The sequence below is a fragment of the Capricornis sumatraensis genome, chromosome 2, assembly GCF_032405125.1.
Source record: "Capricornis sumatraensis isolate serow.1 chromosome 2, serow.2, whole genome shotgun sequence".
NCBI lineage: Eukaryota > Metazoa > Chordata > Mammalia > Artiodactyla > Bovidae > Capricornis > Capricornis sumatraensis.
Genome location: NC_091070.1, coordinates 102,185,153 through 102,207,873, shown reverse-complemented (window position 1 = coordinate 102,207,873; position 22,721 = coordinate 102,185,153). Strand labels below are relative to the sequence as shown.

The following is a 22,721-nucleotide window of genomic DNA, read 5'->3' as shown; positions in this document are numbered from 1 at the left end:
TATCACTGATAATCTTTTGGATGCTCAAATTGCTCGTTTGTTCAGTAAGACATTTTTTGTTGTTCTTTTATTTATTAAAATAATTTTATTGGAGTATAGTTGATTCACAGTAGTATGTTAATTTTGTTCAGTAAGACATTTAAAGTGAACTAAAGAAACTTTGTGTTTCTGTTTTGACATACTCTCCCTTTTTTTAAAGCACATTTCTAAAATAAAAAACCACAACGGATATTTCCATTGTGCTAAATCTCCATTGTATATACATTGTGGGGATGTACTGGAATTTATTCAGCCAGTCTCCTGTGTTTTGTTTCCTATTATGAATGACTCAGTAAATAACTGCTTTTTTTTTTTTATATTGTTGGATGTATACCTTCAGAGTAAATTCTTAGAAATAGACTTGCTTGATCAAAGATTTAATGCATATGTAGTTTTGTGAGGGATTGCTAAATTCCTTTCTATTGGTTTGCACCATTTAGCATCCCACCAGAACTGTTTAAAGAGCCTGGTGTCCCACTCCCCACCACACTCACTTATATAGTATGTTGTCAAGCTTTTGATTTTTGCTAATCTAAAAAGTGGAAATTGGTGATCTTAATGTAGTTTCAATTTGCATTTCCTATATGAAGTTGATGCTTTTTCAAAATTTTAAGGCCCATTTGTTTATCTTGGACTATATTCAGATCTTTTGCCCTTTTTTTTTTTTTCCCTCTCAATTTTTAAGCACTGTAGGGGGATTTGATCTTTTATCTGCTATGTTTGTTACAAATATTGCAATGTTTATTTTAAACCATACTTCTGTCACAGGAATTCTGATCTTTTAAATTATTAAGGATTTAGGTGTAGGAACTTCTTTGTTCTTTACAGAAGTAGGAACTTCTGTACCATTTTATTACTTTACTTTTATGATTATTTAAGATTTATTTTATTTTTTTTTTCATCCTGAAAGGGAATGACTTAATAATCATTTAGGAAACAATTTCAAAAGTCAATCAAGATAATCTTTTCATATTTATTTTGAGTTTATGAATGAGTCCACATATACCAAATAGGTAGAAATACACATATTTAATTCTCAAGGCACTGCTGTTGAACCCGTTTGTGTGCCTGATGCACAATGAGGCCAGACAAACAAAAAATTTTAGAATTTGGAGCAGAGCAAGGTTTATTGCAAGGATCATGCAAAAGCAACAGGTAGGCTCCTGCTTAAGAGACCCAAACTCTCCTTGGTTTTCAGGAAAGAAATTTTTACAAACAGAATTTGAGGGGAGGGCTACCAGGTGTGTAACCCCTGCTGGTTGGCTGGTGGTAAGGTAACATTGTTCTAGGAATCTCCAGCCTGCGGTCCACATGCTCGGCCTAAAGTTACCATCCTCCTTCTGGCTAGGGGCCTTAAGTTCTTGTAGAATTCAGAGATGTATATCAAACTGTTATTCACAACCCCTTCTCCTCCCCTGCAAAGAACCAGAACCAAGTTCCCTTGCCCTTTCTACATTTCCTTAGTCTCCTAATTAATAACTGAATCTGCCTTTTGGAACTCAGGGAAGGTCTATGAGGCTGAAAGCCGTTTTCCTACAAACAAGAGACCGAAGACACTGAAAGACTTTTATGCCTGGGATGGCCTCACAGGTTCCTGCTTGGTCTCAGTCCCATTTTCTTTTACTCTCCTCAGTCATAAGAGAAACAGATATTGGACTAGACAGGAAATAAAAATTGGTTAGAGAAGTTAATGATAAACTCTGCAGAGGAACTTAGTTTTAGGGGGACTCTGTTTCAGCACTAATTCCTGTTGATACTCTTAATCTTCTTTACCTCTCAGAGGGAAATAAAATAAGTGAGATTCTGATTTTTTTTCTAATTATGATATTGGGTTAACCAAAAAGTTCATTTGGGATTTTCCATGTTATGCAAAAACTTGAACAAACTTTTTAGCCAAGCCAATAGCTTGGACTCAAATGATAATTTTTCATTTGAGCTGAGAGTGTTAATGAGAATTTATTCCTGGCTAGGATTATATTAAGTTTGAATTCGAATGCTTCTTTTTAGGAAATAATAAATTACTAAAAATTACTCTTAGGAATTTAGTAATTAGTAATAAATTTACTCTTTAGTAATTTAGCAATAAATTACTAAAAACTCCTCTCTGTGTTTTAGGTTTTGACAACAATTCGTTCAGGGCACCGAGCAAATATATTTAGTGCAAAGTTCTTACCATGCACAAATGATAAGCAGATTGTATCCTGCTCTGGAGATGGAGTAATATTTTATACCAATGTTGAGCAAGATGCAGAAACTAACAGACAGTGCCAATTTACATGCCATTATGGAACTACCTATGAGGTACAGTATTACTGTGATTTATCTATATGATATATATATGTGCATATGCTTTGTATAAGTGTGTATGTATGTGTAGATACGTGTGTGTATGTACATATTCATGCATAAATAAGGTATTATAGACAAAATGTCTATATTGAGAAAATGTACCTTGATAGGATTGTGAATAAAGTTAAGGAATAAGATGTGAATAATAGTAATGGGGTTTGTAATTCCTTGAGCAACTATAAGAAAACAGATATCAGACTTTAAAGATGCTTCTTTATTGTGCTATAGGGCTCTATACTAGGCTTTAATCTCGTTACCACTTTCTCACTGTTTTATATGACGTCATTGCTGGCATGGTTATCAAAATGTCAGAAGAGATGCTAGTACACTTAAATAAAAGAATCTGATTTCTAAAGGTTATTAATAAGCTCAAGCCCTGAGTGGAATTAAAATTAGGTGAAATGAATCTGAGACTTAGTTATACTGCTTTGGTTCAGAAAAACTGCTTGTTCTTCAAAAAGCTCTTTTATAATCTTGTCATTTCATTTCTTTGTATCAAATGATTCATTGTTTTCCCATATGGTGCTGACATGGTATATTTTTTTCACTTCTTGAATTTCAGTTCTTCTGTACCCTCATGTTATGATACATCCTTACAAAAATAATATTCTATAGCTGGATTTTTTTAAATCTACTTCTCACAAATTTGGCTTTTAATTGGAGATTTCAGTCAATTTATGTTTATTGTGAGTGCTGATATATTTGGATCTATTTATATATCTTATTGTAAGTTTTTTATTTGAAAATATTTTCTGTTATTGATTTCCCCGTCCTGTTTTTGACATTCTTTTGAATTTCTTGAAGGTTTTGCATTTGGCCCATTTTGTTTCTGCTATTGCAAGGAAGATAAACATTCGTATTTTACAGGAGTAGTTAACAAAGTCTAAAGTCAATAAGCACCTTTGCCTTTCTCCTGAATGTATACCTTAGCTCATTATAATCTTTCCATCCCTTGTCTAATTTTATATGCTTATATTGTTCAGAGTGTAGTTATAGTCTATCTTCTTCTGAATCAAAAATATTATTATTGTTTTATTAGTCTTTACTATTATTATTAGATTTACCTACATTTTTGCTTGCACTTTTGCCTTTTCTGTTACAGGTTTTCTGTGTGGGGTCATTTGGTACCTCAAGCACATTCTTTTTTTCTTTTTTCCCATTATACAGTTTGTTTTAAATGTATCAAATACAAGGTGCAAAGTAAAAAATAAATGTTTCTGAAGCTAGGAGAGTAAGTATGCTATTCCTAGTCAGATACAAACTTAGTTATCACACACGTACACAAATCAAAAATGACATGAAACAGGAAAAACAGAAGAACTTCTTTTGCTTTCAGAAAACAGCCAAGAAACTGAAGACAATTCTTTTTATAAATTAAAAAAAAATTTTTTTTTTGTAGTAGCTCACATGCCTTCTTTAGGCATTAAGATACTTTTTTCTGCTTGTAATCTTAATACATCCATATTTTTACTCTCTATAAAAATCAAGTCTCTCAGTAAAAATGGCATTTTACCACACTAATCTTTCAATTCCATCACTAAAAATGTAGTTATACACAACAGTTTCTAGCCTCTTGGAACACTCTTCATGATGGATTTTAGTCACTGGAATGACTAATTTCTTAGAAAAGCAGCATTGCCTCAACTGTGGTGTGATTTGGTGATCAGTATTCTTGTTTTCTAGTAAAGATCTCATAAGCAGGAACACTGGGTTCCTTGTGATTTCATCGATCAAGAAAACATTTCTGAGCAGCTTCTGAGCATCTGAGCAAACAGTCCTTAACAGATTGATCACAGATCTGGGGTGATAATGGCACTGCCAGACACAATTGTGTTAGCTCCTGCCTCTGCACATTTATGGATGGTGTCTGGACCTACTCCACCATCAACCTCAGTGTCCAAAGATGGGAACTGGGTCCTCAACCAGTGAACCTTTCGCGTCATATCTTTCATGAGTTTCTGCCCTACAAGCCCATGTTTCACTGTCATAACCAAGGCTGTATCTATCTGATTGATTAGCCCATGGTGTCAAATACTCACCTGTAGTTGCTGGTTTGTCGAATGTCTGGTCAAAGCTCCTGGGTTGTCAGTAGCCTCCAGATGAAAGCCTCCAGATGTTGACTGGCTCCTGCTGCAGCCATTGGTTTTACCCACTCTTCTGGCCTGGACACCATCATGTGCATGTCAAAGGAAGGGTCCTGGCCTAGCTGCTTTTGGAGGCTTTCTGCCACAGGGGGACCAAAGGTGATGTTGGGAACAAAATACCCAATTATTACATCCAGGTGCAGATAATCAGCCTCAGAGTCCAACATCTGGAGGTAGGTACTCAGCCCCTAAACTGGCCAGGTCACTGTTGTGGATGGATGGGCCAATTTTGCAGCCAGATGCCATCGGGCTAGTGCTCCAGAGCTAAAGTACATTCTTTACCAGCTCCTTTAAGTCAGAGTTTGCTGATATAAAACAACTTTAGTCCTATTTTCCTTTTATACCATTTACTTCTTCCCTTTTCATCCTTTTCTAGAACCTATCTTTTTTATGTCAGTTCTTCAGAGGTAGTCTTACTAGATACAGGCTTCTAGTTTCACAGTTACTCTATTTCAGGTGATATTTCACTATATTCTGACTTGACTTTTGAAGTTGAGCATCAATCAGCAGTTTAATTGTGATTCCTTTGTATTTGTTATCTCTTCCTTAACTGAATTTAATTCTGTTTTTCTTTGTGTTTTGTTTTTTTTTTCCTTCATTGATGTCACAACAGTGTGTCGAGGTATGGATTTCCTTTTGATTTTTCTTGGACTTTATATGTGTTCTTAGTATGAGAAATTGGAATCTTGAAAAATGAGGGAAATTTATAGATAATAAGTTTTTAGTTCTTTACCAGTCTCTGTATTTTTTATTCTGGAATTCTGATTAGATATATGTTAAGACCTTCTTGTTCCATCTAGCATTAAACTTTTTTCGCCCATTGAAGTACAAAACATAAAGGAAAAGTACAAAACACTGAGTATATCTCAGTAAATTATCACAAAGTGAATTTGTTCATGTAACAGCCACAAAGATCAAGAAATGTAAGGCATTAAGGACTTCCCCCGAAACTGCTTTATCCTGATTTCCATCATCGTATTTTTCCAACCACTTTAGTTTTTTTTGTTTTTGAACATTATATGCAGTGAGTCATATTAAATGGTCTTTTGTTTATTTTTAAATTTGTTATCGTTTGCTGAACAAAGTCTTACCTTACATTTGTGAAACTCATCCATGTTGGGTACCACTAAAGTGTGTTTATTTTCACTGCTTTTTAGTGTTCGATTGTGTGAATAAACCACAGCTGTTCTACTGCTGATGAAAATTTTAAACTTGATTTCCAATTTGGAGAACATACTTTACATGACTTTCAGTATATTTATGTTTAGAAGTAAACTTTTTCTGTCATAGGATATGTATTTGTTTATTTTAGAGATAGTGCCAAATATTTTCCCAAAGTGTAACAGCCTGCATTCCCAGCAATAGCATATAATAAGAATTCCTTTTGCTTCTCATCTATGCCAACAGGATATATGGTTAATCTCTAATTCTGAACAGGCTTATTTAAATGTCTTTTACTGTTGTTACTGCTGAGGTTACTGCATAGTTCATTGGTTATTTAGATACACTGTTTTGTCAAGTGCCTATTCAGAATTCTTTCCTAATCTTTCTATTAGGTTGTCCATTTGATTTCATTATTACTGTTGATTTATAGGAATTTCTTTTATCTTCAGCATGTGAAACTATCTCTTCCAACTCTGTGGTTGTATTTTCACTCTCCTAATGGTGTCTTTTCATGAACAAAAGTTCTCTGTGTTGTCTTAATGTATTGGTCTTTTTTTTTTTTTTTTAATTTTTACTTGCTTTCTCTATCCTGCTCAAAAAAGTCTTTTCCTTTCTGAAGGTTATGGAGACATTCTTCTGGTTTAGATTCTCTTTTAGAAAGATTATTGTTTTGTCTTTTGCATTTAGATCTTGTTTTGCTCTTGTTCAGGCGCTGTCCTGTCTGACTGTTTGTGACCCCATGGATAGAAGGCAATGGCACCCCACTCCAGTACTCTTGCCTGGAAAATCCCATGGATGGAGAAGCCTGGTAGTCTGCAGTCCATGCTAAGGGTCGGACACAACTGAGCGACTTCCCTTTTACTTTTCACTTTCATGCATTGGAGAAGGAAATGGCAACCCACTCCAGTGTTCTTGCCTGGAGAATCCCAGGGACAGGGGAGTCTGGTGGGCTGCCGTCTATGGGGTCGCACAGAGTCAGACACGACTTAGCAGGCTTATCTGTCCTTCACTATTTTCCAGAGTTTTCTCAAAATCACTATTTCCTAAATTTTCTCAAATGGACCCCTGTCCATTGATTCGGTGATGCTGTATAACCATCTCATTCTCTGCTGCCCCCTTCTTATCTTGCCTTCAATCTTTCCCAGTATCAGAATGTTTTCCAGTGAGTGTGCTCTTCCGGTGGCCAAAGTATTGGAGCTTCAGCTCCAGCATCTTATCTTCCAGGGAATATTCAGGATTGATTTCCTTTAGGACTGACTGGTTTAATCTCTTTGCATCCCAAGGGACTCTCAAGAGTCTTTTCCAGCATCACCAGCATTCAGTTCTTTGGTGCTCAACCTTCATTATGCTCCAGTGCTCACATACGTACGTGACTCCTGGAAAAACAATATTTTTGATTTTATGTACCTTTGTCGATCTTTGCTTTCTAATACACTGCCTAGGTTTGTCATAGCTTTCCTTTCAAGGAGTAATCATCTTATTTATTATTTTTTTAATATAAATTTATTCATTTTCATTGGAGGTTAATTTACAATATTGTACTGGTTTTGCCATACATCAACATGAATCTGCCACAGGTATACACGTGTTCTCCATCCTGAACCCCCCTCCCTCCTCCTTCCCTGTACCATCCCTCTGGGTCATCTCAGTGCAACAGGCCCAAGCATCCAGTATCATGGATCGAACCTGGACTGGCTTTTTGTTTCATATATGATATTATACATGTTTCAATGCCGTTCTCCCAAATCATCCCAACCTCTCCCTCTCCCACAGAGTCCAAAAGACTGTTCTATACATCTGTGTCTCTTTTGCTGTCTCACATACAGGGTTATCATTACCATGGCTACAATCACTGTACACAGTGATTTTGGAACCCAGGAAAATGAAATCTGTTAATATTTCCACTTTTTACCCTTCTATTTGCCATGAAGTGATAGGACTGGATACCATAATCTGATTTAGTTTTTTGAATGTAGAGTTTAAGCCAGCTTTTTCACTCTCCACATTCACCATCATCCAGAGGCTTTTTACTTCTCTTCACTTTCTGCTGCTAGAGAGACATCATCTTCGTATCTGAGGTTATTGATGTTTCTCCCGGCAATCTTGATTCCACCTTGTGATTCATCCAGCTCAGCATTTAGCATGATACACTCTTTATATGACAGAATGTGGTCCACTGGACAAGGGAATGGCAAACCACTTTAGTATTCTTGCCTTGAGAACTTGATGAACAGTATGAAAAGGCAAAATGATAGGATACTGAAGGGGAACTCCCTGGGTTGGTAGATGCCCAATATGCTATTGGAGATCAGTGGAGAAATTACTCCAGAAAGAATGAAGGGATGGAGCCAAAGCAAAAAGAATACCCAGTTGTGGATGTGACTGGTGATAGAAGCAAGGTGTGATGCTGTGAAGAGCAAGATTGCATAGGAACCTGGAATGTCAGGTCCATGAATCAAGGCAAATTGGAAGTGGTCTAACAGGAGATGGCAAGAGTGAACGTCGACATTCTAGGAATCAGTGAACTGAAATGGATGGGAATGGGTGAATTTAACTCAGATGACCATTATATCTACTACTATGGGCAGGAATCCCTTAGAAGAAATGGAGTACCCATCATGGTCAACAAGAGAGTCCAAAATGCAGTACTTTGATGCAATCTCAAAAGCAACAGAATGATCTCTGTTCATTTCCAAGGCAAACCATTCACTATCATGGTAATCCAAGTCTATGCCCCAACCAGTAATGCTGACGAAGCTGAAGTTGAACGGTTCTATGAAGACATACGAGACCTTTTAGAACTAACACCCAAATAAGATGTCCTTTTCAATTAAAGGGGACTGGAATGCAAAAGTAGGAAGTCAAGAAACACCTGGAGTAACAGGCAAATTTGGCCTTGGAGTATGGAATGAAGCAGGGTAAAGGCTAATAGAATTTTGTCAAGAGAATGCACTGGTCATAGCAAACACCCTCTTCCAACAACACAAGAGAAAACTCCACACATGGATATCACCAGATGGTCAACACCAAAATCAGATTGATTATATTCTTTGCAGCCAAAGATGCAGAAGCTCTATACAGTCAACAAAAACAAGACCAGGAGCTGACTGTGGCTCAGATCATGAGTTCCTTATTGCCAAATTCAGACTTAAATTGAAGAAAGTAGGGAAAACCACTAGACCATTCAGGTATGACCTAAATCAAATCCCTTATGATTATACAGTGGAAGTGAGAAATAGATTTAAGGGACTAGATCTGATAGACAGAGAGCCTGATGAACTATGGAATGAGGTTCATGACATTGTACAGGAGACAGGGATCAAGACCATCCCCATGGAAGAGAAATGCAAAAAAGCAAATGGCTGTCTGGGGAGGCCTTACAAATAGCTGTGAAAAGGAGAGAAGCAAAAAGCAAAGGAAAAAAGGAAAGATATAAGCATCTGAAATGCAGAGTTCCAAAGAATAGCAAGAAGAGATAAGAAAGCCTTCCTCAGTGATCAATGCAAAGAAATAGAGGAAAACAACAGAATGGGAAAGATTAGAGATCGCTTCAAAAAAATTAGAGATACCAAGGGAACATTTCATGCAAAGATGGGCTCGATAAAGGACAGAAATTGTATGGACATAACAGAAGCAGAAGATATTAAGAAGAGGTGGCAAGAACACACAGAACAGTACAAAAAAGATCTTCAGGACCCAGATAATCACGATGGTGTGATCACTCACCTAGAGCCAGACACCCTGGAATGTGAAGTCAAGTGGGCCTTAGAAAGCATCACTACGAACAAAGCTAGTGGAGGTGATGGAATTCCAGTGGAGCTATTTCAAATCCTAAACGATGATGCTGTGAAAGTGCTGCACTCAATATGCCAGCAAATTTGGAAAACTCAGCAGTGCCCACAGGACTAGAAAAGGTCTGTTTTCGTTCCAATCCCAAAGAAGGGCAATGCCAAAGAATGCTCAAACTACCGCACAATTGCACTCATCTCACACACTTGTAAAGTAATGCTCAAAATTCTCCAAGCCAGGCTTCAGCAATACGTGAACTGTGAACTTCCAGATGTGCAAGCTGATTTTAGAAAAGGCAGAGGAACCAGAGATCAAATTGCCAACATCCGCTGGATCATGGAAAAAGCAAGAGAGTTCCAGAAAAACATCTATTTCTGCTTTATTGACTATGCCAAAGCTTTTGACTGTGTGGATCACAATAAACTGTGGAAAATTCTGAAAGAGATGGGAATACCAGACCACCTGACCTGCCTCTTGAGAAACCTGTATGCAGATCAGGAAGCAACAGTTAGAACTGGGCATGGAACAACAGACTGGTTCCAAATAGGAAAAGGAGTGTGTCAAGGCTGTATATTGTCACCCTGCTTATTTAACTTATATGCAGAATACATCATGAGAAACGCTGGACTGGAAGAAACACAAGCTGGAATCAAGATTGCTGGGAGAAATATCAATAACCTCAGATATGCAGATGACAACACCCTTATGGCAGAGGGTGAAGAAGAACTAAAGAACCTCTTGATGAAAATGAAAGAGGAGAATGAAAAAGTTGGCTTAAAGCTCAACATTCAGAAAACGAAGATCATGGCATCCGATCCCATCACTTCATGGCAAATAGATGGGGAAACAGTGGAAACAGTGACAGACTTTGTTTTTTGGGGCTCCAGAATCATTGCAGATGGTGACTGCAGCCATGAAGTTAAAAGACGCTTACTCCTTGAAAGAAAAGTTACGACCAACCTAGATAGCATATTGAGAAGCAGCGACATTACTTTGCCAACAAAGGTCTGTCTAGTCAAGGCTATGGTTTTTCCAGTAGTCATGTGTATGGGAAAGTTGGACTGTGAAGAAAGCTGAGTGCCAGAGAATTCATGCTTTTGAACTGTGATGTTTGAGAAGACTCTTGAGAGTGCCTTGGACTGCAAGGAGATCCAACCAGTCCATCCTAAAAGATCAGTCCTGAGTGTTCATTGGAAGGACTGATGCTAAAGCTGAAACTCCAATACTTTGGCCACCTAATGCGAAGAGTTGACTCATTGGAAAAGACCCTGATGCTGTGAGGGATTGGGGGCAGGAGGAGATGGGGACGACAGAGGATGAGATGGCTGGATGGCATCACTGACTTGATGGACATGAGTTTGGGTTGTCTCCGCGAGATGGTGATGGGCAGGGAGGCCTGGCTTGCTGCGATTCATGGGGTTGCAAAGACTGAGCAACTGAACTGAACTGAACTCTTTATATGAGTTTAAATAAATAGGTTGACAGTATACCGTCTTGTCATAATTGTTTCCCAATTTTGAACCGAGGCTCTAAATTTTTGCTTCTTGACCACGTACAGGTTTCTCAGGAGACAGGTAAAGTGGCCTGGTATTCCCATTATGTTAAGATTTTCAAATTTGTTGTGATCCACACAGTCAAAGGCTTTAGCTTCGTCATTGAAACAGGTCTAGATGTTTTTCTGGAATTTTCTGCTTTCTCTATGGTCCAGTCAATGTTGGCAATTTGATCTTTGGTTCTTCTGTTTTTCCTAAGTCCTGCTTTTACATGTGAAAGTTCTTGGTTCATGTACTGCCGAAGCCTAGCTTGCAGTATCTTGAGCATAACCTTATTAACGTGTGAAATGAGGGCCAATGTATGGTAGTTTAAACATTCTTGACATTGCCTTTCTTTGGGATTAGAATGAAGACTGACATTTTCTAGTCCTCTGGCTACTGCTGAGTTTTCCAGATTTTCTGACATATTGAGTTCAGCACTTGAACAGTATCATCTTTTAGGATTTGAAATAGCTCAGCTGGAATTCCATCTCCTCCACTGGCTTTGTTCATTTTTTTATTATGATGAAATTACATTGAATAACTTGTGTATGTTGAACCATCCTTGGGTTCCAGAAGTAAGTTCCACTTGATCAAGATGAATAATCTTGTTAGTTTGGTACTGTTTTAGAGGTTTTCTTTTCTTTTTTTTTTTTTAGCATTTTCTGGAGGATTTTTATTTCAGTTCAGTCTCTCAGTCGTGTCCAGCTCTTTGTAACCCCATGAACCGCAGCACTCCAGCCTCCCTGTCCATTACCAACTCCTGGAGTTTATCCCAACTCATGTCCATTGAGTTGGTAATGCCATCCAACCATCTCATCCTCTGTCATCCCCTTCTCCATCTGCCTCCAGTCTTTCCCAGCATTAGGGTATTTCCCAATGAGTCAGTTCTTTGCATCAGGTGGCCAAAGTATTGGAGTTTCAGCTTCAGCATCAGTCCTTCCAATGAACACCCAGGACTGATCTCTGTTAGGATGGACTGGTTTTATCTCCTTGCAGTCCAAGGGACTCTCAAGAGTCTTCTCCAACACCACAGTTTAACAGCATCAATTCTTTGGCAGTCAGCTTTCTTTATAGTCCAACTCTTACATCCACACATGACTACTGGAAAAACCATAGCCTTCACTAGGTGGACCTTTTTTGACAAAGTAATGTCTCTGCTTTTTAATATGCTGTCTAGGTTGGTCATAACTTTACTTCCAAGGAGTAAGTGTCTTTTAATTTCATGGCTGCAATCACTGTCTGCAGTGATTTTGGAGCCTCTAAAAATGAAGTGAGCCCCTGTTCCACTGGTTCCCCATCTATTTCCCATGAAGTGATGGGACCAGATGCCATGATCTTAATTTTCTGAATGTTGAGCTTAAGCCAAGTTTTTCACTCTCCTGTTTCACTTTCATCAAGAGGCTCTTTAGTTCTTCTTTTCAGTTCCTGCCATAAGGGTGTTGTCATCTGCATATCTGAGGTTATTGATATTTCTCCTGGAAATCTTGATTCCATCTTGTGCTTCTTCCAGCCCAGCATTTCTCATGATATACTCTGCATAGAAGTTAAATAAGCAGGGTGACAATATACAGCCTTGACGTATTCCTTTTCGTATTTGGAACCAGTCTGTTGTTCCATGTCCAGTTCTAACTGTTGCTTCCTGACCTGCATACAGGTTTCTTAAGAGGCAGGTCAGGTGGTCTGGTATCAGTATTCATCCATAATATACAGGTCTGTAGTTTCACTTTCTTTTAGTATTTTTGTCTGGATTTTGGTACCATGATCACGCTGTTTCATAGAATAAGTTTGAAAGCATTCCCTCCTCTTCAGTATTTTGGAAGAGTTTGAGAGGACAGGTATAAATTTTTAAATATCAGTTTAGTTCAGTCACTCAGTCATGTCTCCTCTTTGTGACCGCATGGACTGTAGCACGCCAGGCTTCCTTGTCCATCACAAACTCCTGGAGCTTACTCAAACTCATGTCTATTGAGTCAGTGATGGCATCCAACCATTTTATCCTCTGTTGTCCCCTTCTCCTCCCACCTTCAGTCTTTTCCAATATTAGGGTCTTTTCCAGTGAGTCAGTTCTTTGTATCAGGTGGCAAAAGTATTGGAGTTTCAGCTTCAGCATGAATCCTTCCAATGAATATTCAAGACTGATTTCCTTTAGGATGGACTGGTTTTATCTCCTTGCAGTCCAAGGGACTCTCAAGAGTCTTCTCCAACCCCACAGTTCAAAAGCATCAATTCTTTGGTGCTCAGCCTTCTTAATAGTCCAACTCTCATATCCATACATGACTACTGGAAAAACCATAGCTTTGATTAGACAGAACTTTGTTGGGAAAGTAATGTGTGTCCCTTTTAATATGCTGTCTTGGTTGTTCATAACTTTTCTCCAAGGATCAAGCGTCTTTTAATTTCATGGATTAATGAATTCATACATGGCTGGATGAAGCACAAGCTGGAATCAGGATTGCCAGGAGAAATATCAGTAACCTCAGATATGTAGATGACACACCTTTATGGCAGAAATTGAAGAAGTACTGAAGAGCCTCTTGATGACAGTGAAGGAGGAGAGTGAAAAGGTCGACTTTAAACTCAACATTCAGAAAATGAAGATCATGGCATCCGGTCCCATCACTTCATGGCAGATAGATGGGGAAGCAATGGAAACAGTGACAAGCTTCATTTTGGAGGGGCACCAAAATCACTGCAGAAGGTGACTGCAGCCATGAAATTAAAAGACGCTTACTCCTTGGAAGAAAAATTTTTAAATATGCGTAATGTTCTCAAGGCATCTGGTTTGAGCTTTCCTTTCTCCGGATGTTTCTGGTTACTAATTCAGTCTCCTTAGTGTAGTGTTGGTTTGTTTGGTTTGTCCCTATGTTTATCTATCTTTTAATTTTGGTAAGCTGTATATTTCTAAAAATTTATTAATTTCTTCTGTCCTTCCAATTGTGGTGTTCATAGTCTCTTAGGATCCTTGTTATTTCTGTGGTATAAGTGTAATATCTCCTCTTTTATTTCTGATTTTTGTTGAATCATATTACTTTTTTCTTGTTATTCTCAGTGAGGGTTTGTTGATTTTCATGCCCTTTAATAAACCTCACTTTTTCTCTATATCATTTATTTCTGCTCTAATCTTTATTATTTCCTTTCTCTATTAACTTTGGCTTTAATTTGTTATTTTTCAGTTTTTTAAAGTGTAAAGTTAGGTTGTTGATTTCAGATCTTTTTAAATGTAGATAATTACTATAAACTTCCCCCTTAGTACTGTAACATTTACATTTAAAGTAGTTACTTATAGTGAAATACTCACTCCTAGCATTAATAATTTTTTTTCTGTATGTCCTACAAATATTTGTTCACTCTTTTTCTCTCTTGGCTGCTTTCTCTTGTGCTTTATTGTTGTTGTTGCTCTTTGTTTTGTAGTGACATGCTTTAACTCCTTTTTTAGGGGCATCTTTTATAGAGTTTTTTCATTGTGTTTTTTATGAGGACTGCATGAAACATAGTTACAAAATTTGTCTTGCACTGAGAACAGTTTAACTTAAATCACATACAAAACTTCTGTTCCCTTACATCCTTCCCCCACTTTGTTATCAGTGTCACAAATACCATAAAAGCATAATAACTTTTAATGCTTCTATTTTTTAAATTCTATATTCAAATTAAAAGTGATTTTGTACCACCCGTACAATATTACAGATTTCTGTATTTGTTTGTATATTTACATTTGTGACAATCTTTATATTACCATATGCTGTGTGTTGCTGTCTAATGTCTTTCATTTCAACTTGAAAGACTTTATTTAAGCAGGTCTTGTAAGACAGTCCTTGTGATAACCTTCTATACTTTTTATCTGAGAAGGTCTTTATTTCCCTTTCAGTTGTAGTGGACAGTTTTGGTGGATATAGTATTCTTGGTTTGCAGGTTTTTTCTTTCAGCACTTTTTATCCTACTCCCTTCTGACAGGCAATGTTTCTGTTGAGAAATCCACTGATCTAATGGGAGCTCCTTTATGTAATGGTTCATGTTACTCTTGCAGCTTTCAAGATTAACTCACTTTTGACAAGTAGTTTATAGTGTGTCTTGATTTGGGCCTCTTTGGGTCCATCCTAGTTGAAGTTCCTGAGTTTCTTGAATCTGGATGTTCTTTTTTTCCCTCAGATTTGAGAAGTTTTTGGCCTTTTTTTTTTTTTTTCAGATAAGCTTGTTAGGTAAAGATGACCAGGACACCGAAAGAGTGTCTTACAGGCTTTTTAATGGCGAAGCGCCCCCGGGCGGGGTTCCTGGACCCGAAGTCTGCTCTGGGACCCTGTTGGGGGTGGTTTTTATACGTTTGTTGCGAGGGGTGGTCAGACTAGATGGACGGGGGTTCAGATAGATCGCCAGGCCGAGGCGTTGCAGGCTGACAGGTCCTTCTGTGTGGCTGGGGTGGAGCGGCTTTAGCTGGTGAAGTGTGCTGTCATTGGTCCCCGGGATCTGGGAGGCTCCTTATCCAGCCGGCTGGAGGGAGAGGAGGGACGGCCCATCATGGCCCCCAGGGTCCGGCCTTACAAAGCTCTCCATCCACTCCCCCCTTTTCCTTCTGAAAATCCTATAGTGGAAATATTTGTCATCTTAGTGATATCCTCTAAGTTCCCTTAGGATCTTTTTAATTTTCTTCATTCTTCTTTTGTTCTTGACTTGATAATTTCAAATGGCAGTTTTTGAATTTGCTGTTTCTTTTTTCTGCCTGATTGAGCCTGTTGTTGATCCTCCTCTAGTGAATTTAGTTACATTCTTCAACTCTGTCATTTCTGTTTCTCTCATTTTTCCATTTTCTTTCTCCCTGGTAATCTCATTTTGTTCATGCATTGTTTTCCTGATTTGTTTAGTTATCTATTTGTATTCCCTTGTAGCATATTGGGGCTTCCCAGGTGGCATTAGTAGTAAAGAACCCACCTGCAAATTCAGGAGACATAAGAGACCTGGGTTCAATCCCTGGGTCAGGAACATCCGCTGGAGAAGGACATGGCAACCCCCTCCAGTATTTTTGCCTGGAGAATCTCATGGACAGAGGAGCCTGGCTGGCTACAATCCATGGGATTGCAGAGTCAGAAATGCCTGAAGCGACCTGGTGCACACACTCGAACGCACATAGCATATTGAATTTGTGTATTACCATTACTTTCTGTTCTTTTTTAGGTAATTCATACATCTCCATTTTGTTAGGGTCAGTTTCTGGAGATTTACTTTGTTCTGTCGTTTGAGTCATGTTTTCCCATTTCTTCGTGTGCTTCTTTGGTGAATTGTCTGTTCAATCTTTTACCCATTTAAAAAAATATATTTCTATTTCTTTATTTGGCCGCTCTGGGTGTTAGTTGTGGCATGCAGGATCTTTTAAGTTGCAGCGGCATGTGACCTCTTAGTTGCAGCATGTAGAGTCTAGTTCCCCGTTCAGCGATGTATTATTAGGGCAGTGTCTTAGACACTGGGCCATCAGGGAAGCCCCTTGCCCATTGTTTTAATTCTTATTATTGAACTTTGAGGGGTTTTAAAAGTTTGTTCTGTATATTTTTCAGGCATATGACTTATAATTTTTTTCCTCAGAGTCAGTGGCTAGTCTTTTCATTTTGTTTACACTGTCTTTCAAAAAGAAATTTTATAATTTTAAAGAAGTCCAGAACCAATGTCATGAGTAAAAATCTTTATTTCACCAAATGTCACAATAATTTTCTCCTAAAAGTTCTATAGTTTTATGTTTTCCATTTTGTATTAGTTTTTTTAGTAAAGTCTGAGATCTGCTTTAAGTTCATTATTTTGCATGTGGATATCCAGCTTTCCAATATTGTTTCTTGCCTCTGAACTTTTTTTTTTTGCGTCATTATCATAGGTCATTGCCCATATCTATTTTTGTCTCTTTCTGGGCAGTATCTTTTTCTCTTCCCGTGATTCATCACTGTGCTTATACCACCCTGCTTTTATTACTGTAACTTAATATTAACTGTTAAAACCAGGTAGTATAAGTCCTTTCTTCTTTTTTGAAATTGTTTAAGGTATTTTAGATTTTTGTATTTCCACATGACTTTGATAATCAGATTGTCAATTTTTACTACAATTTTTCCTGTGATTTATTTGAATCTATATATCAGTTTAAGAAGCACTGACAAGTGTTAAATCTTCTAATCTATGATTACAGTATATCTCCCTTATTTAGGACTTTAAGTTTACTTGGCAATGTTTTATAATTTTAAGTTTGTGTGTCTTAAGATTTATTCTTAAATATTTCATATTTTTCATATTATTATACATGGTACTATTTTAAAAATTTCAGTTTATCATGGTTTTGTTGCTAGTATTTTCATGTTCAATCTTATATTCCCCCTGTTTTACTATATTCACTTACTGGTTCCAATAACTTTTTAGGGAAGAAAATCACATAGAAATTTTCTCCTTAGATGATTATGCCATCTGTGAATATAGACACTTTTACTTTTTTTTTTTCCCCATCTGAACTTCATTTCTTTTTGTTATTACACTTATTAGAATTTTCAGTTCAATATTGAATAAAAATAGTAAGACTAAACATTCTTCCTGATCTTTGATGTTTCACTGTTAAGTATAACAGCAAGTGTATTTTAGTAATGCTTTTTTATCCAGTTAATTCCTTTCTATTTGTATATTAAACTTACCAGGAAGGGATGTTGGATTTTGTCAAATGTTTTTCTCTGCATTATTTGAAAAAAATTATATATTTTTTCTTTTAGTTTCTTAACACAGTGAACTACATTTATTTTTCAAATGTTAATATCAATTTAGCATTCTAGAGATGAACCTCACATAGTCATATTTTATATATTACCCATTTTCTGTGTTGTTGTGTTTGTTACAGGTTGTTTTTTTGTTTTTTGTTTTTTTTTTGGCAGATGTGTTCCTAAGCACTATATGGTTTTATTGTCAGCATAATGCTGATCCCTTGGAGTAACTTGCAATGTTTGTCCCTTTTCATTTTCCTGAAAGAGTTTTTATAGAAGTGGTAGTATTTATTTCTATACCTTTGGGAACATTTACCATTAAAGCCATCTGATCCTGGAGTTTTCTTTGTAGGATGTTCATAACTACATATTTAATTCTTAAAATGAATATTTGGTTATTCAGGCTGTATCTTTATGCTTTAATAGCTTCAGTATTTTATCCATTTTAAGGAACCTGTCTTTCACCTATATTGCCGAATTTGTGGGTATTAGTTGTTCACAATACTCACTATACTTAAAAAAAAATTTTTTTTTAATTTATTTGTCTGCTGCACTGTGCTTAGTCACTTAGTCCTGTCTGACGCTTTGCAACCCCATGGATTGTAGCCTGCCAGGCTCTTCTGTCCCTAGGGATTCTCCAGGCAAGAATATGGAGTGCCCTCCTCCAGGGGAATCTTCCCCACCCACTGTTTGAACCCAGGTCTCCTGCTTTGCAGGTAGATTGTTTACCAGCTGAGCTACCAGGGAAGCCCAGTCTGTGCTGGGTCTTAATTGTAGCATGTGGGATCTAGCTCACTACTAAGGATTGGACCTGGGCTCCCTGAGTAGGGAGTGTTAGCCATTGGACACCAGGAAAAGTCCCTTTATCTTTTTAACATCTGTAGAATCTATAGTGATACCACCTCCAACATTCTTGATATTGATAGTTTGTCTTCTCTCTCTTTTTATTTTTCTTATCAGCCTGATAAGAGATTCAATTGATTTTAATGATCATCTCTAAGAACCAACTTTGGTTTCCATGATTTTCTCTATTTTCCTGTTTTTTTTTTTTTTTTCTGATTTTTATCTCTGCTTTTTCCTTTCTTCTCTGTTTACTGTGGTGGGTTTCATTGTTTTTCTTCTAGTTTCTTAAAGTAGAGGCTGAAGTGACTGATTTAAGACCTTTATCCTTTCCAATAGAGGCAATTAGTAAAACAAAATTTCCACTGAGTATTTCTTTGTTGTTTTTAGTTGCTGGGTAGTTTCTTTGTTGTATTTTAGTTGCTCAATAGTGTCTGACCCTTCATGAACTGTAGCCCACCAGGCTCCTCTGTCCATGGGCTTTTCCAGGCAAGGTTACTGCAGTGGGTTGCCATTCCCTCCTCCAGGGTATCTTCCCCACCCAGGGATCGATCAAACCTGCGTCTCCTGCATTGCAGGTGGTTTCTTTACTGCTGAGCCACTGGGGAAATCTGAGTGTTTCCTTCACTTCAGTTCAGTTCAGTCGCTCAGTCGTGTCCGACTCTTTGCGACCCCATGAATCGCAGCACGCCAGGCCTCCCTGTCCATCACCAACTCCTGGAGTTCACCCAAACTCACGTCCATCGAGTTGGTGATGCCATCCAGCTATCTCATCCTCTGTCGTCCCCTTCTCCTCCTGCCCCCAATCCCTCCCAACATCAGTCTTTTCCAGTGAGTCAACTCTTCGCATGAGGTGGCCAAAGTACTGGAGTTTCAACTTTAGCATTATTCCTTCCAAAGAACACCCAGGGCTGATCTCCTTTAGAATGGACTGGTTGGAGTGTTTCCTTAGGTTTCCCTAATTTTGATATACTGAACTTTCATTTCTCTTGTATTAAATGTATTTTCTAATTTCTATTGTGATTTCTTCCTTGATTCATTGTTTATTGAGAAGTATGTCATTTAGTTTCCAAATACTTGGAAATATTTGAATATTAATTTTTCCCCTTTGGGTTATTGCAGTTGAAGGTGTTTTAATCATTTGTTTAACTGTTTTTGTATGGACTGATTTCTCATGTTTAATTTATAGTTAAATATGTACTTTGCATGATGTGAATCTTTTAAATTTTAATCAGTCTGGTTTTATGTCCTAGAATATAGTCTGTTGGTAAATTTATCTTATGTATTTAAAAAAATGTTTATTTTTTTGTTTGTGGAATGTTCCAGAAATATCAATTATGTCAAAGTGGCTGATAACCATGTTCAGTTCTTCTATGTAGTTATTGATTTTCTGATCACTTGTTCTATCAATTATTGAAAGATGACTGTTCAAATCTAATATTTTTATATTGTTGATTTCTCCTCTCAGTCCTCAATTTTTGCTTCATATATTTTGAAAATCTGTTTTTAAGTACCTAAACATTCAGCATTTTAATCTTTCTGTTCATGGTTGACTCATTTGTAATTGTAAAATGGTTCTCTTTATTCCCGTTATACTCTGCTTTGAAATTTCCTGTTTATATAGCAGATCTGGGACTTCCTGGTGGCTTGGATGGTAAAGAATCTGCCTGTAATGCAGGAGACTTGGGCTTGACCCCAGGGTCGGGAAGATCCCCTGATGAAGGGATTGGCTACCCGCTCTAGTATTCTTGCCGGGAGAACTCCACGGACAGAGGAGCCTGGTGGGCTACAGTCCATCGAATCACAAAGAGTTGGACACTACTGAGTGACGAACACACATACACACGCAGCACATCTAGCTTTCTCATCTTTACAGTTATTGCAATGTTTCTTTCCTCTGTCCTTTTACTTTTAGTCTGCCTGTCTGTGGTTTTATATTTCATTCTCATAATCAATTTATATGTTTTTTAATCCAATCTAGCAATGTCTGCTTTTTAATTGGGCTGTATTTAATCATTTACAGTTCATATAATTGATGTAGAAGTTGCTGAATTTAAATTTTGTGTCTTAGTTTTTGTTTTTTCTCTTTTCCTGTTCCATCAATTTTCCCCTCTTCTAGAAGAACTGAGTATTTTTGTGATTCTGCTCTATCTCCTTTGTTGATATATTAGCTGTGATGCTTTGTTGTTGTTTTAGTGTATGCTTTAGGAATTATACATCATAAACTTTATCACAGTGTGCCATCAAGTAATATTGTACCACTTCAGTATGGTATAAGAATCTTACAACACTCTGCTCCCGTTTTTCCTCTCCTAGAAATTCATTTTTTTTTAACCTTTTATTCTTACATATTTTATAAACTCTTTAATACATTGTTAATATTCTTCCTTTAATAGTTAATTATCTTAAAACATATTTTAAAACAAAAAATATGTTATATTTACTTACATATTTATTATTTCCAATCTTTTATTCCTTTGCATAGATCCAGATTACTACTGGTATTATTTTCTTTTTACATAAAGAATTAAACAAAATACAGTTATATTGTGCTGGCCTGTTAATGAAAGGGTTTTACAGAAAATTATCCTGTAACAGGATAGTATATAGTATATATTTTAGGCTTTGGGAGCCATATAATCTATCACAACTATTCAAATATGTCATCAGGAAAACAGACTTGGATAATATGTAAATGACTTGATACGGCTGAGTTTCGTATAAACTTTTATAAAAATAGTGATTGATAGGTAAGAGGTATCCTTTGCTAACTTCTATGTTATTGAATAATCTTTCAGCTTTTTTATTTTTGAAAAAGTCTATTTTATTTTTGTTTTAGAAAGATATTTCTGTGGATATAGAATTCTAGTTTGATAGTTATTTTTCTTTTGCTGCTTTAAAGATGTTACTCCACTCGTTTCTGGCAAGAAATTTTCTTACGTTTAGTCACTGGTTTTATGTAACTTGAGAATAACGTGTTTGTTTATTGTTATTGCTTTAGTATTTTATTTTAAGAATAAATCAAAATTTCTATTCTTATTGTCTTTTTGGTTATTTGAGTTCTTTCAAGTATTTAATATGAATTGTGCCGCCTTGAACATTGTAGTACACATCTTTAGATGACTTTATAGCATTCATTTGTAGTGGAATTGCTGGGTCATAGAAGACGCATATTACCAACTTCAGTGGATACTAACACATGGTTTTTCAAAGTGATGATACCATTTTACCGTCTCATCAGTGATGTATGAGAGCTCTAGTAGTTCTGTATCCTCAGTGACATTTGATATTACCAAATCCCTTTCATTTGGTCATTCCAGTGATGTCTAGTGATATTTACTCAGGATTATAATTTGTATTTAGTCCTAATAAATACAAATCCTAATAAATACCTAATTAATACAAATATAATTTGTATTTCTTTGAAGACTAGTTAATCTAAATACCTTTTTGAGTATACAAAGTTTTAAAACACGGGAATCTACTTTCCATTGTTTAGGGGTGCATAAAAGTCTCTGTGGAATTGCTAAATACCCAATTTTGGTAGTTTCTATTTCTTGGGACAGAGAAGGGTGGAGGGAATATGTTGGATAGGAGGGTACACAGAGCCTCAATTTACAGCCTTATTGCTAAACCAGTAATAGATATAGGAATATCTAAAATGTTTCATTTCTTCAAAAAATTTTAATTTTTTATAAAATATGCATAATGTAACATTTGCCATTCCTACCATTTTTAACTGTACACTTCATGAAAATTTAGTACTTTTATGTGGTTATAGAACCATTACCATCGCTCAAAAGTTTTTTGAGAGGTTAATTTGAATGCTTGATGTGGCACTACAGGGTTTTATAACGATTGTCAGAGAAAATTTTATACTTTGTTTCTAAAGCAAGTGTAAATTCATATCCAAAAAACATAAAATTTTGACTGTTCAAACATAAAAGTTTGAACAGGCTTCCAAGGGTAGGATTTTTCTTGTTATGTTGTAAGGTGTTTATAATTTTAAAGAATTTTGAATCTGGAGGTACATTAATTTCAAATGAAAGTAAATGAATCACATTAATTCAGCAGTTACGTTTTGCATATATCTATATGTATAGCACTGTTTTGCATTATGGTATGGGTAAGTCATAAATAAT

The 22,721-nt window shown here is 36.7% G+C and overlaps 1 protein-coding gene and 1 pseudogene across 7 annotated transcripts in view; one reads left to right on the top strand and one right to left on the bottom strand.

Moving 5' to 3' along the window:
• Nucleotides 1–22,721, top strand: part of DCAF6 (DDB1 and CUL4 associated factor 6) — a 183,305-nt gene that overhangs the window by 66,380 nt on the left and 94,204 nt on the right. For all 7 annotated transcript variants that reach the window (XM_068966657.1, XM_068966661.1, XM_068966660.1 and 4 more), the window contains one exon: nucleotides 2,155–2,340. In XM_068966657.1, the coding sequence (XP_068822758.1) occupies nucleotides 2,155–2,340 (186 nt within the window). The remainder of the gene's footprint in view (nucleotides 1–2,154; nucleotides 2,341–22,721) is intronic.
• LOC138073497 (ribulose-phosphate 3-epimerase pseudogene) lies at nucleotides 3,898–4,778 on the bottom strand (annotated as a pseudogene).